General features: G+C 39.7%; 1 protein-coding gene across 1 annotated transcript in view; it reads left to right on the top strand.

The window, feature by feature from the left end:
* Nucleotides 1–15,707, top strand: part of LOC126455920 (sphingomyelin phosphodiesterase-like) — a 169,333-nt gene extending 153,626 nt beyond the window's left edge. The window contains exons 10-11 of the mRNA XM_050091678.1: nucleotides 4,035–4,225; nucleotides 15,421–15,707. Of these exons, the coding sequence (XP_049947635.1) occupies nucleotides 4,035–4,225; nucleotides 15,421–15,583 (354 nt within the window). The 3' untranslated portion in view covers nucleotides 15,584–15,707. The remainder of the gene's footprint in view (nucleotides 1–4,034; nucleotides 4,226–15,420) is intronic.
* Nucleotides 15,708–16,434: the final 727 nt, after the last annotated feature.

The raw sequence follows: 16,434 nt of genomic DNA, 5'->3' as shown, positions 1-16,434 counted from the left end.
CAAATGGTGGTTCAAATGGCTCTGAGCACTATGGGACTTAACATCTGTGGTCATCAGTCCCCTAGAACTTAGAACTAATTAAACCTAACTAACCTAAGGACATCACACACATCCATGCCCGAGGCAGGATTCGAACCTGCGACCGTAGCAGTCACGCGGTTCCGGACTGCGCGTCTAGAACCGCTAGACCACCGCGGCCGGCAGAGGATCAAGTAGGTAAAAAGATGAGGACTAGTAGAAATCCTTGGGTAACAGAAGAAATATTGAATTTAATTGATGAAAGGAGAAAATATAAAAATGCAGTAAATGAAGCAGGCAAAAAGGAATACAAATGTCTCAAAAATGAGATCGACAGGAAGTGCAAAATGGCTAAGCAGGGATGGCGAGAGGATAAATGTAAGGATGTAGAGGCTTATCTCACTAGGGGTAAGATAGATACTGCCTACAGGAAAATTACAGAGACCTTTGGAGAAAAGAGAACCACCTCTATGAATATCAAGAGCTCAGATGGAAACCCAGTTCTAAGCAAAGAAGGGAAAACAGAAAGGTGGAAGGAGTATATAGAGGGTCTATACGAGGGCGATGTACTTGAGGACAATATTATGGAAATGGAAGAGGATGTAGATGAAGATGAAATGGGAGATATGATACTACATGAAGAGTTTGACAGAGCACTGAAAGACCTAAGTCGAAACAAGAGCCCGGGAGTAGACAAAATTCCATTAGAACTACTGACGGCCTTGGGAGAGCCAGTCCTGACAAAACTCTACCATTTGGTGAGCAAGATGTATGAGACAGGCGAAATACCCTCAGACTTCAAGAAGAATATAATAATTCCAATCCCAAAGCAAGCAGGTGTTGACAGATGTGAAAATTACCAAACTGTCAGTTTAATAAGTCACGGCTGCAAAATACTAACACAAATTCTTTACATACAAATGGAAAAACTAGTAGAAGCCGACCTTGGGGAAGATCAGTTTGGATTCCGTAGAAATATTGGAACACGTCAGGCAATACTGACCCTACGGCTTATCTTAGAAGCTAGATTAAGGAAAGGCAAACCTACATTTCTAGCATTTGTAGTCTTAGAGAAAGCTTTTGACAATGTTGACTGGAATACTCTCTTTCAAATTCTGAAGGTGGCAGGGGTAAAATATAGGGAGCGAAAGGCTATTTACAATTTGTACAGAAAGCAGATTGCAGTTATAAGAGTCGAGGGACATGAGAGGGAAGCAGTGGTTGGGAAGGGAGTGAGACAGCTTTGTAGCCTCTCCCCGATGTTATTCAATCTGTATATTGAGCAAGCAGTGAAGGAAACAAAAGAAAAATTCGGAGTAGGTATTAAAATTCATGGAGAAGAAATAAAACTTTGAGGTTCGCCGATGACATAATTCTGTCAGAGACGGCAAGGACTTGGAAGAGCATTTGAACGGAATGGACAGTGTCTTGAAAGGAGGATATAAGATGAACATCAACAAAAGCAAAACGAGGATAATGGAATGTAGTCGAATTAAGTCGGGTGATGTTGAGGGTATTAGATTAGGAAATGAGACACTTAAAGTAGTAAAGGAGTTTTGCTATTTGGGGAGCAAAATAACTGATGATGGTTGAAGTAGAGAATATATAAAATGTAGACTGGCAATGAGAAGAAAAGCGTTTCTGAAGAAGAGAAATTTGTTAACATTGAGTATAGCTTTAAGTGTCAGGAAGTCGTTCCTGAAAGTATTTGTGTGGAGTGTAGCCATGTATGGAAGTGAAACATGGACGATAAATAGTTTAGACAAGAAGAGAATAGAAGCTTTCGAAATGTTGTGCTACAGAAGAATGCTGAAGATTAGATGGGTTAGTCACATAACTAATGAGGAGGTGTTGAATAGGATTTGGGAGAAGAGAAGCTTGTGGCACAACTTGACTAGAAGAAGGGATCGGTTGGTAGGACATGTTCTGAGGCATCAAGGGATCACCAATTTAGTTTTGGAGGGCAGCATGGAGGGTATAAATCATAGAGGGAGACCAAGAGATGAATACACCAAGCAGATTCAGAAGGATGTAGGTTGCAGTAGGTACTGGGAGCTGAAGAAGCTTGCACAGGATAGAGTAGCATGGAGAGCTGCATCAGACCAGTCTCAAGACTGAAGATCACAACAACAACAAAAGGCTAGTGTCATTTGCCACAAATTTATGCTCCGACTAGTTGGTAATCTTATGACTCTTCTGGTAATGCACCAGTGATGACTATGTTATTCTCGAAAACTAAATCTGCAACAAATTATGGATTTTGTGACTGTGACTGACTGGTGTCCTTTAGATTTGAGTGTTCAATGGTCACTGTGCATACTAGCCTCCATAGGATTAAAAATTAATAATCTTGTAAATAGTTAACAAACATTGTACACAGGACTTAAATGAAAATTTGTAACAGCTGAACAAATGATAAATTGTTCAACATGAAGGGAGTTCAGTAACTAATAGAACACATTTTTTCTTAACTACTTTCAGTTGAAAAAATGCAGAATTTGTTCTGGGTCATCATGGAATATTTCTGCTTCAGCCTATATAGTTTCATGAAGTTCTGATAGGTCACAGCACTATACATATCTTTCAAAATGTTGCCTGTAACAGAGGTGCATTCCAAGCAGAGAGCTGCCATTGAGCTTCTTTTAGTAGAAAACCAGAGCACCACAGATATTCATAGACACTTGCAGAATTTTTACAGGGGCCTGGCAGCGAATAAATTGGGCAGGTGTCTGTCATCATGCAAATAAGGTCGTGCAAACCTGTCTGATCTCTTGCATGCCAGCCTGCTACATATTGGTGTGACTCCTGCAATGTTGGAATGTGTGGACACTCTCATTTGAAGTGATTCGTGGATCACAATCAAAGCACTCACTACTCAATTGGACTTCTCTGTTGATTGAGCTGACACACTCATTCAAAGAGTTTGTATACTCAAAGATGTGTGGCCATTGGGATCCTTGCCACCCAACAAAAGATATAACAAGCAATGAAGAATCACTATGCAGAACTGCTTGCATGTTAGGAGGCTGATTGTGGCAATTTTTTGTCAATCATTGTCACAGGCAATGAAACATAGTTCATCACTTCGAACCAGAAGCAAAATAGTAATCCATGGAATGGTGCCACATTACCTTTCCTCCAAAGGAAAAGTTCAAAGCCACACCCTCTACCAGTAAAGTCATGACAACAGTCTTCTGGGGCTCTGAAGGGGTTGTTCTCCTTGATTTCTTCCCTCATGGCGCAACCATTGACTCTAAAGTGTATTGTGTTAATGTCAGAAAATTGAAGAAATGACTTTGATGCATTCATTGCCACAAAAGTGAAAATGGACTTCTCCTTGTCTATGGCGATGCATGGCTTCACAGCAACTCTGTGCACCCAAATGGAGCTCACAAAACGTCGTTGGAATGTTCTTCCTCATCTACCCTACAGACCGCATCTCACATCTTAGCACTGTGAATATAATATATGATCCATACAAAACTAACTAAATTAAGGTGTTTGCACACAGATGATTAAGTCCATAAAAGTATTAGCTTTTGCTATATAGAAAATAAAATAGTGTGTAATGCTAATGGACAAATCATCAACATTTGCCTCTCATTCCTCACTAACTCAGTTGATTCATTCTCCCATACTATGCACATAAAAACTACAGTAAGGATATAACAATAAGGATTCAACTCACTTTTCCAAAATTTGTTGTTTTGCTGAGCAATTCTAACAGTTGTTATTGTTACTTTGAGTTTCAGTAAACTACTTATCTGCTATTTTTTTCATCCATGTTATCTGCTTAGCTATTAAAAATGTCTGAAGCTTTTCCCCATTTTTAAACAGTAACAAGAAAAACCTGTTATTTTTGCAGTCTGTAATTTTTGTATTACCTTTACTTGTTTTTATTTTGCTCTAATTAATTAAAAAGGAACAGATTCAATCTCAAAAGCATTAAGATATTAAAAAGAACTAAAGAATTGTAAGTATGCAGACTGTAGTAAAATTTTTCATCTCAAATATAGGCTGTTGTGGATTACACTTCTTGGATGTTCAATCTCACTGAAGCAAACCTTGAACCAAATACTGAACCTAACTGGTACAAACTTTACTCTTTCCGAGAAGCTTATGGTGTGGATTCTATGAATTTGACTGAATTGGACAAATTAGTCCATCGAATGGCTGAGACTCCTGAGATCATACAACAATACTATGGGTAAGCTGAATATGTCATTTCCTAGATTAGTGACAGGAAATAACACAGTGAACCAAAATCTGATTTATTCAAAATACATATGTCTTCTGTTGGCCAAATATGTGGAGATAATTGACAGTCTGAAAGAAATTAGATGTGAAACTATAGTATACATTGTTATAAATGCATCTAATGAGGCACATTTTTCACATCTTTTAATTTTATTTAATTTTCTTACTTTTGTTTCCTTTTTATCATGTCTTACTTAGCATAAAGGGACATCGAACACATGTGCAGAACTACAGACCTATATCTCTAACGTCGATCAGTTGTAGAATTTTGGAACACTTATTATGTTCGAGAATAATGACTTTCCTGGAGACTAGAAATCTACTCTGTAGGAATCAGCATGGGTTTCAAAAAAGATGGTCGTGTGAAACCCAGCTTGCACTATTCGTCCACGAGACTCAGAGGGCCATAGACACGGGTTCACAGGTAGATGCCATGTTTCTTGACTTCCGCAAGGCATTCGATACAGTTCCCCACAGTTGTTTAATGAACAAAGTAAGAGCATATGGACTATCAGACCAATTGTTTGATTGGATTGAGGAGTTCCTAGATAATAGAACACAGCATGTCATTCTCAATGGAGAGAAGTCTTCCGAAGTAAGAGTGATTTCAGGTGTGCCACAGGGGAGTGCCATGGGACCGTTGCTGTTCACAATATACATAAATGACCTGGTGGATGACATCGGAAGTTCACTGAGGCTTTTTGCAGATGATGCTGTGGTGTATCGAGAGGTTGTAACAATGGAAAATTATACTGAAATGCAGGAACATCTGCAGCGAATTGACGCATGGTGCAGGGAACGGCAATTGAATCTCAATGTAGACAAGTGTAATGTGCTGCAAATACATAGAAAGATAGATCCCTTATCATTTATCTATAAAACAGCAGGTCAGCAACTGGAAGCAGTTAATTCCATAAATTATCTGGGAGTACGCATTAGGAGTGATTTAAAATGGAATGATCATATAAAGTTGATCGTCGGTAAAGCAGATGCCAGTCTGAGATTCATTGGAAGAATCCTAACGAAATGCAATCCGAAAACAAAGGAAGTAGGTTACAGTACGCTTGTTCGCCCACTGCTTGAATACTGCTCAGTGGTGTGGGATCCATACCAGATAGGGTTGATAGAAGAGACAGAAAAGATCCAACGGAGAGCAGCACGCTTCGTTATAGGATCATTTAGTAATCGCGAAAGCGTTACGGAGATGATAGATAAACTCCAGTGGAAGACTCTGCAGGAGAGATGCTCAGTAGCTCGGTACGGGCTTTTGTTAAAGTTTTGAGAACATACCTTCACTGAAGAGTCCAGCAGTATATTGCTCCCTCCTATGTATATCTCACGAAGAGACCATGAGGATAAAATCAGAGAGATTAGAGCCCACACAGAAGCATACAGACAATCCTTCTTTCCACGAACAATATGAGACTGGAATAGAAGGGAGAACCGATAGAGGTACTCAGGGTATCCTCCGCCACACACCGTCAGGTGGCTTGCGGAGTATGGATGTAGATGTAATGTAGATAAACTGTTGTTGTTGATGTAGATTTCTCTCTTCTAGGATTTTCTCACTACATTTCTCATTAATAGAAATGCATTGATTTCTTTTATGATTTGTTTTCATATACTGGACTACTATAAATGAGTCATTCATTTTCAAAGTTTTTCTTTCTTCGAAGTATTAAATGTATAAATATGCTAGTTGCATGAGTAAAACTGTGGTCTCACCCAGTTGCATTGTGGCCATCTGTTGGCATTGCAAGTGTAGTGTCTGGATAAAATTGCAAGTAAGAAAAGAGTTTTTATGTGTTGGAAATGTGAGATGTTTATCTGTTACAATGATACAGAGTACATTCGGGAGGAATTATAGAAAAGATCCGATACCCCCTCATTGGAGCATCATTGTTCATCACTGCCTAAATGACAAACTTCCACATTGTTCGTTCCCTTGTAGGTCACCTTACCTAACACCCTGTGGCTTTTTTCCTTTCAGAGTATATTAAGGATGTATTTATGCATGCCCGATTCACCATGAACAGTGGAACAGCTCAGAGAATGCATCAATGCTGTGGTGATGACCATTGACAGGACATGGATGAACTTGACTACCACTTGGTGCTTGTGTTGTGTGGGCAGAGGGGCACTTGTAGGACATTTGTCAAGTGCAAAATGCAAAGTCGATGAGTTTACAGTTCTAGTAATGCATCAATCATATTTGTACATGTAATACTTTGGAAAATATAGATCTTGGAAAATGAATTTCAACCATTATGAAGGTACGCATACAATATCGAAACTTCATCTTTCCAACGAAATGCTTATCAATATCGAATCACCTAACATGCTAAGTGTGTGTCTTGGACTTAGAGTCATTCAAGATTTGTTTACCTTTTATTGGCGATTTTCTTACCAGGTAAGATAAACTGTACCCACCAGCAGTCTTCCAGCTACAGTCTGATGGTTCTTTTCTATTACTAATTCTCATATATTTGTAACTCTAATTAGCATGCAATTTCCGCTACTAGGTAGGCCAACATTAGCACAACTTTGCTAACTTGAAATAAGTCAGTTATCAGTCAAACCCTTCTCCCAGAGGTGCTACTATACAGAATTGTTGGATAACATACTGAGTTAGGAACTGCAGGAGAATAGCTTTAAGAGACTGAAGCTCTAGTTGTGCAGTGTAGTCTGCTCACATTATTCATGAATAGAGTGCTACTTGAAAAAGACAGAGAGGATGATATGAGTCCTGCAGTGTGGACAGTAATGCCCCTGTTATAGGCATCAATCAGTTCCACAATTGATGCATATTCTTTACCTACATACAGTTCTGATCTGGCTGTGGCTGCAGTCTTTCAGTCTTCATCCTTCATGAACTATTTGAGGACTTGTAAAGAGCTACTCTAATTTTTAATAGTGAAAGCATTGTGGGTCATATAGATGGTAGATGAAGGTAAAATCGTGGAAGGTACAATGTATGTATTCAGTAAAAGAAACAGCTTTGCTCTCAGGTCTCACTGTAACCGCTGCTTCAGAAACCATGACATATTCAGAGGGAACAGGCAAATATTTGTGACAACAGTGATACAAATTTCACTGTGTGATTAGGAGGACAGTGATGCTTAAGAATAGTGATACACCAGGTGACAGATTTAGTAAGCAAAACAGGTAGTGAAGACAAAAATTAATGTAAACGGTTTCTCTCTATTTATTTTATTACTCCTAGTGTTATCAAATTTTAGGCAATCAGTGACTGGTCTAAGTTTAGAATGGATATAATGCTAATGTTTTAGGCAGATACTTTTATTTCAGGAAAACAGTTTGTAATTTTCATCAGCTAGAATTTGTTAAAAACAATTTTTTCTCAAGGACCCTCTTTTTTCTTTTTATAAAAACAAGAAAAAGAAAAGAAGACAGAGCCTCTTATACCCAGGTAAATGTGGTACAAATTCAGATAATTTGTAGTAAAGTAGGCCACTTTGGATTTAATCAGTGTCTTCTTTAATCCATCACAGTGCTTTTCAACCTCAACCACAAACCTTTTATTGCATGAACAATGATGATAACAAGAAATTATTGGTTTACTACTGTTGAGATGATGAGACTGCGAGGGCCCAGGTCTTTACATTAACTTTTTATTTTCTCCTTCAGCAAGTTGTAAGACTGTCACACAGTGTTGTAAACCAATCATCTTTTGTCTTTCTAAGTATCATTTTACGGGTGGCTTGTAGTTATAGTCTCTGAGATGAAGCAGTACAAATTTCAAATATTTTCCACATGAATTTACATAATGACAGTCAATGTTAAGGAACTGATGATACTGACTGATGGTTTTTTAATAGGTGGTAGTTAAGCTGCACATTCAGTGCTGGTTAAGCTCAGTGTAGCAGAGGGTTGGGGGCATGGATTCCACAAAGTGCAGCTCTTATTGGTCTCCCTGTAGACAGGTCTCTTCAGTCTAGCCGTTCTACATCACATGCAGAACTTAGAATGTGCCATACTGGATTTTGGACTCATAAGTTGGAGCCCATGTATTGTGAGTTATTTTTTATAACTTACATACTATGAGATCATGCTTTTTCAATACATTAGCACATTGAAAATGTGTCAATACTGGTACAATTTATTGAAGGAAATGAAAAGAACTATCATATTGCTGAGTAAAGCATTTTTGTATTTTGTTGTATTCATATTATAGCTTGTGTGTTATGAAAGTATGCCATTTTAAGACAGTGGTGCATTGAAGCTGTATCAGACACACATCATTCTTGACATGTCAGCAATTAGAGAATCATATAAGACACACAGACACAGAAGTTTAAGGCAGTTTAATACAGTGTTCCATTTACCTGATGACTGTTTGCCTGGGGTAATGCACACCAGCCATGGAAACCGCACTTGCTGGTCGAATGGGTCCTGCGGGACCACACTATGCCCCCCCCCCCCCCTTACCCCCTCCATTTTTTGTGGGTTATAGCCTGAAGGTCATACAGACAAAAGCGCCTTGTTGGCCAGCGTTATTCGAGTAGTGAAACAGGCATTAAGAGTGTAACAGTGAAGTTTGCAAACGCAAAAAATGGCAAGAGCAAATTATTCAGTTATACAATACATGTTTATATACGATTTGTATGTGCATGCAGAGTCCACTCATATTGTTCAGACATTGTTTGAACAGAAGTTTCCAGGTGTTCAAGTTCCAAGTCATGATGCAGTTCACAAATTAGTGAATAAATTTCATGAAACAGGAAGTGTTCAAGACAAAAAGTGTAAACGACAACATACAGTGCTCCCAGAAGCTCGTCTTGATAACATTGCTTACTGCCTGGAAAATTCCCCTAAAAGTCTCTTAGGTGTCTTTGACAGCATACACAAATATTGTGCACCTCTATACAAAGAGGTGCTAAGCTGCTTGGGCTAAGGGCCTATAAGGTATCAGTATTTCAAGACTTGATGATCTTGTGCAGAAGGTTAAGTTTTGTGAATGGGTTTTAAAACAAGTGCATGACGCTGAAATGGATCCTTACCTAATTCTGATATCAAACAAGGCTTGGTTCCATTTATACAGGTATGTTAATTCCCAAAACTGTCAGTACAGGAGCGCATGTAGACCTGTTGTGCTTCACGAGAAAAGCCCTTCATGATCAGAAAATAGGGGTGTGGTGCACAGTTAGTGGTGACAAAATAATAGGCCCAATTTTTTTTAATGACACAGTTACTAGTCAAAGACAGGTGCACAACATTTTGTGACCATTTCTTAATGAACTGAGTGAAAGAGAATGAAGCTTTGCAGTTTCAACAGGATTTGGCAAGGGCTCATAAGGCCAATGTTTGTTTGCACTCAATTCATGATTTCTTGAATGAAAGAGTGATTAGTAACAATAGGTGGCCCACTAAAGTCCTGATTTAACTACGTGCAATTTTTATTTATGGGGTGCACTGAAGGACAAAGTGTACACAACAAATCCTCACACAATAGAGGAACTGAAGGATAATATCCGTGAATTAATTAATTCAATATCTCAGTGAGAATTACATCATGTGATTAATAATGCCTTGAGTAGATGTTAGAAATGCATGGAAAATAATGGTAGGCAGTTCCAGCATCTCCTTGCATGACATGGCTGAGAACAAAATTTATTTGCTTGTATTTTAAATGTAGTCATGTACCGCAGCAGTAGATGGGCAACACGGTATCTAATCGCTAGGCAATGGAGCACTCGCTACCCGGCATCTATTCTACGGCACAGGTGGTCATCAGATAAATGGGATACCCCATACATAGTGGTGTGAACTTATGGTATCAAAATTTATAAGTTCGCACTCTTCTTTCTACAACTGTTCTTGCAACTTGGTTTTCAAATGGTCCAGTAATGATGAATAATATGCACCTGTAATAGTTTTACCCTTTTCCAGATAGTCAATGAGGATTATCCCTTGCAAATCCCAAAAGACATTTGCCATAACCTTTCCGGGTGAAGGAACGGTCTTCGTCTTTTTTGGTGCAGATTCTACCTTGGTAACCCATTGTTTAGATTTTTGTTTGGTCTCAGGAGTATAGTAATGTATCCATGTTTCATCCACAGTGACGAAACGACGCTTGAAGTCCTGCAGATTCTTCCTGAACAGCTGCAAACCATCCTTGCAACACTTCACACAATTCCGTTTTTGGTCAAGCATGAGCAATCACGGAACCCATCTTGCAGATAGCTTTCTCATGTCCAAATGTTTAATATTGTGTACCCATTCATTCAAGATACCGACAGCACTAGCAATCTCATGCACCTTAACTCTTCTGTCATCCATCACCATATCATGGATTTTATCTATGATTTATGGAGCCATAACCTCCACATGGCGTCCAGAGCATTCAGCATCATTTGTGCCCATATGACCACTGCGAAAATTTTGTAACCACTTATAAACTGTTCTAATCGAAGGTGTTGAGTCACTGTAATGTTTATCAATCTCCTCTTTAGTCTCTTGAGGCGTTTTTCGTTTCATAAAGTAATGTTTAATCACCACAGGAAATTCTTTTTTTGTCCATTTTTTGACAATCACTCGACTTCCTTGATTCACACGAATGCCAAACACAAAGAAATAGACCAATATGGCTGAAACATGGTGTGTGTTTTTTCCAAAGATGTTACTAACTAAACTTGACCTCAATATGTGCCGGTGGTGCCATCTCTCAGACTTTTCAAACACCCCTCATATAAAACTTTTGATTCCTCACATGCTCATTTGTGAGATGCCGCAAACATAATTTAGATGCAGTTTTTCAGAATCACTAATATGGACTTACCTCAGTTACTGAATGCAGAGATTTTGTCCTCCCTAATCCTTCAAGAAAGTCTTCTCTGGATTCATGACTCATGCTTGGTCTAATTTTATTACCTCATTGAGATAAATGGTTTTACCATGGCTGTTGGTCAGCAAAGCTTCTAGAAACTGATCCAGTTTGTTACAATTATGGAGAGGTATTTCCCGCAACACATAGAAAGTGTTCTCTGTAGTAGGCAAGATTCTTATGTTTATTGCACTGCTACTTTATTCTGCCATCCATAAGTCACCTTAAAGTAAACCTTGTCATATGAAAGTAGCAAAAACACACATTACTCTTCTTGTAATTTTAGTATTGATGTATAGGTAACGTGTTATACACACATTTTTTGCAATTAGGAAAAGAAATGTGGATGTGTGAAAAAAGATGGTACCATAACTCAAAATGTTTGATCTGAGGTACTGGCGGTAAAAATGCTAAATGTCCATATGCTTCCTATGAATTGTCTCAATCATTGTAATCTTTAACATAATACACTCCTGGAAATGGAAAAAAGAACACATTGACACCGGTGTGTCAGACCCACCATACTTGCTCCGGACACTGCGAGAGGGCTGTACAAGCAATGATCACACGCACGGCACAGCGGACACACCAGGAAGCGCGGTGTTGGCCGTCGAATGGCACTAGCTGCGCAGCATTTGTGCACCGCCGCCGTCAGTGTCAGCCAGTTTGCCGTGGCATACGGAGCTCCATCGCAGTCATTAACACTGGTAGCATGCCGCGACAGCGTGGACGTGAACCGTATGTGCAGTTGACGGACTTTGAGCGAGGGCGTATAGTAGGCATGCGGGAGGCCGGGTCGACGTACCGCCGAATTGCTCAACACGTGGGGCGTGAGGTCTCCACAGTACATCGATGTTGTCGCCAGTGGTCGGCGGAAGGTGCACGTGCCCGTCGACCTGGGACCGGACCGCAGCGACGCACGGATGCACGCCAAGACTGTAGGATCCTACGCAGTGCCATAGGGGACCGCACCGCCACTTCCCAGCAAATTAGGGACACTGTTGCTCCTGGGGTATCGGCGAGGACCATTCGCAACCGTCTCCATGAAGCTGGGCTACGGTCCCGCACACCGTTAGGCCGTCTTCCGCTCACGCCCCAACATCGTGCAGCCCGCCTCCAGTGGTGTCGCGACAGGCGTGAATGGAGGGACGAATGGAGACGTGTCATCTTCAGCGATGAGAGTTGGTTCTGCCTTGGTGCCAATGATTGTCGTATGCGTGTTTGGCGCCGTGCAGGTGAGCGCCACAATCAGGACTGCATACGACCGAGGCACACAGGGCCAACACCCGGCATCATGGTGTGGGGAGCGATCTCCTACACTGGCCGTACACCACTGGTGATCATCGAGGGGACACTGAATAGTGCACGGTACATCCAAATTGTCATCGAACCCATTGTTCTACCATTCCTAGACCGGCAAGGAAACTTGCTGTTCCAACAGGACAATGCACGTCCGCATGTATCCCGTGCCACCCAACGTGCTCTAGAAGGTGTAAGTCAACTACCCTGCCCAGCAAGATCTCCGGATCTGTCCCCCATTGAGCATGTTTGGGACTGGATGAAGCGTCGTCTCACGCGGTCTGCACGTCCAGCACGAACGCTGGTCCAACTGAGGCGCCAGGTGGAAATGGCATGGCAAGCCGTTCCACAGGACTACGTCCAGCATCTCTACGATCGTCTCCATGGGAGAATAGCAGCCTGCATTGCTGCGAAAGGTAGATATACACTGTACTAGTGCCGACATTGTGCATGCTCTGTTGCCTGTGTCTATGTGCCTGTGGTTCTGTCAGTGTGATCATGTGATGTATCTGACCCCAGGAATGTGTCAATAAAGTTTCCCCTTCCTGGGACAATGAATTCACGGTGTTCTTATTTCAATTTCCAGGAGTGTAGCCTAAAAGCTCATTGTCCCATCATTTGCATAAAGGTACTGGTTACCATTTTAGTTTATTACCCTCTGAGAATTATTACTTGTTTCTGAGAGAATAAGGTAATATCCCAGATCACATAAGAAACAGATTGCCCAATCGCTTGGTCTAGCAGGCAACCCATGTCAGGGAACGGCCACCAGGTGGCAACAGCTTCAGACTCTTACTTGTGGCACCAACCACTAGATGGCACTCCATTCTGTGAAATATGTGGCAACATGGTCCGAACGTGTGCAGCTTTCCACTATTTGGCGTCTGTGAAGTACAGCTGTTTCTGACATACCGGTGGTAGTGGATCGAGTCGTCATGCCGAGGGCCTGCGAGTATATCAACTGTGGAAGGAGTAGACGGACAAATCCTGAACTAAAAATGTTCAGATTTCCCGTCAAACATAAAGAAAGGTCACGGGAGTGGATTTTAAATTCAGGTAAATCAATAAATTAGTTACATGTAAGAATTAATAAAGAGCCCTAAGCATTCAATCCTATCTAAATTTTGTCGATCTTATATTCTGATATAACGTGGCAGCCCTTCCTGTACAAGAATCATATCATATAATTTTTAAATGAAATCTTTGCTGCCATTTGGACTTTTTTAAACTGTTTATTCACTTCACTATCGTAATTTTGGTTGTAGGGGCATTTTTGTGTGCAATATGAAAACTGAAACAAATATAAGATATGGATAACAAAATACAAAGCGTAGTGTGCTAACACATGATAAACAATTTAAGAAGCATTACCTTAGACCTTGGTACTTCAAAATGGCTCTAGAGCTGAAATCGCAACAGTGAAATAAATGAATAATAGCCGTCATCTAACTGCTAGGTCATCGGTCCCTCTAAATCCTGGTACATACTAGAACGAACGAAGTGAGCGAGTGTAAAATCTCGTTTATACTGCTGCAAACGAGTATTCATAGATAATTCGCCAATGTTCACTGCCATTCGTTTATACCTGTGAACAAGCGTTTATACTGGAATGAAGGGAGGAGAATAGAAAAGAACAAGCATAGCATGCAAACTCTAGACGCTGCCTATTTTAATTTTTTTTTTATCTGTGTGCTAATAATCCTCACACAGCTTTCACTCGAAAACAACACTACTTACAGTAACAGGTCTGCGCGAGTGCGGATATCCCCAGTAATAACTGTGTTGCAGATAAAAGCGTACGTCTGTTGCGAATATTTGTGGGTTATCTTTAAACTGAACAAAGTAAATTTTTAACATAATTATGGTTTGCCGTCTGTGGCTCTTCAAAGTTGACACCGCCAAAATTTGCTCGAAAAACACGCTTTCACTTGTATATTACCGCGTTTGCAGCCCCCATTCAACAACAATCCAAAATTCATTGTTTTGTGCCACTCTTATATCATTTACGGTAAGTTACATGCAAAGTAAAAGAATTTAAATTTGAAATGACTGTCATTGAAATATGTCCAGCCTTAATTCGCATCATAACCGAGTGCGGATTTTGAAAACTTTCTAGTGTTAACTTGCACGTGGAGATCTTTTTTTCCACCATAATCCATATCAGAAGAGCTGTATAGCAAAGAGGAAATAGACGGCATGGAAGGCGAGTGTAAAACCTATGCGACTGCAATACAGTCTGCATTTAAACAGTAACTCGCGAGAAATGTTTGTGTGTTACTTTTCATTTATTTCGTTTCGCGTATGATTGTGAGAAGTATCCCTACAGAAGAAATAAACTTGGTTTGTAGAATTACAGGAGATAATCTACATTCTTCGATTCTCGGGAAAAACCACAGCCGATCATGAGCTACAGTCAGCTGTGTGACGAATGCATTTCGCGCGCAGTGCTCTAGCCGAACGCAAATCAGCGTTATTCACGTCACCGAAGATACAGCGTTGCCAATTCCGCGACATGGTCAGGTCAGTTAGCATTGTAGCGTCGCCTGCGACATCTGTTGGCCAACGGGAAAACTATTTTTACGGTTGCCTGTTCCGCCGTAAGGACGGTCAATCTGTTTCTTACGTGATCTGGGGTAATATTTTTAATGAAGTTACTAGTTCAGTTCAGTAACAAGCATATTAAAAAAAAAGTATTGTAAATGTGTTGTCTTTGTCACTTCTAAGTTTTCTTTGAAACAGAAGATAACCTAGATATTCTTTAAGTAGGCATCATTGTATTTCACTGTACAAGTTATTGATCCATAATCATCTTTACTTTGGTTTTAAAGTCATCAACAACAATACTGTTATCATGCTGCAAAAATAGATGGAAATTGGTATTTAAAGTAAATTTTCGTCATTTGGAATGCTGTTTATCCAATGAATTTTGATGTTACCTTCATACCTTGTATCTAAATTACATGTTTTTAAAAATAATACTGCATTAATCAAATTTGTTTCAGATACTCTGTGAAAGAGGGAGATCCAAGTTTGGCATCAGGCTGTGATGCAAATTGCCAGAAAAGTCAACTGTGTAGTATTGTTACAACCTATTTCAGAGACACTACTAAATGTGAGGAAATAACAGCCAGTATGCCTGGAAGGGCAAAAATTCTGAATATGTAATTTAAAAGAAAGCCTCAAAGATGAAACTATCTTCTAACTGACACATTACAGCATGAAACTAGTGAAGCAGTAATGTAAAGAGTGAAAAATCACTAAGCTTTTGATGTATCTGCAGAGTATTCATTTAGTTTAATGTGCTATAATTTTTATGGTCATTCAATTCTAGGAAGCAATGAGTGATTCACTCCAAAACTATGAATAAAGCATAGTTTTTATTTGAAAAATGTGTTCCTTTAAACCAAAGAAATCATTTGGAATTTTTATTCTCCAAGGAAAATCATTTATGTTGAAAAGGATCCTATCTCACAAAGAAGACTGTTGTGTTTGCTCAACTTCAACCAAAAATAATAACACGTGTGTCAGTGTTCAGCTACATAAATTGTGCAAAAATGTGTATTTTTCTGAATCACTTTGAAGTTTCTTAGAGGCATCTGCAGAATTGATGTCTCATAGCCAGAAGTTGTTTCTTGTTGGTAGTCACACAGTTTAATGACAAACACAACGTGCTTAGGTTAAACACAATGTGCTTGGGTTAAATTTTTCACAGTTTCACATGTTCTTATGGAGTGCTGAGCAGTCTCTATCAATTAAAAACTCTTCAAGTGTTATTCTGCTGTTTAATTTAGCAGAAACTGTCCTAATTTTCTCCCAAATAATGTCATTAAACAAGCAACTAAAGCGAGCTTACCTTTCTATGCTATAAGCAGCATTCAGTGGTAGCAAGTCTACACAGTCCATTCATGTCATTATTATACAGTTCCCTTGTACCTAACACTAATTTACTGTCCACTTAATTCATTCCCAGTACAGTAACTGCAACAGTTGATTAACAGAAGTTCAATTCTTAGTGG

Source organism: Schistocerca serialis, chromosome 2 (genome assembly GCF_023864345.2).
Source record: "Schistocerca serialis cubense isolate TAMUIC-IGC-003099 chromosome 2, iqSchSeri2.2, whole genome shotgun sequence".
NCBI classification, from domain to species: domain Eukaryota; kingdom Metazoa; phylum Arthropoda; class Insecta; order Orthoptera; family Acrididae; genus Schistocerca; species Schistocerca serialis.
This window is presented reverse-complemented; position numbering and strand designations above follow the sequence as displayed.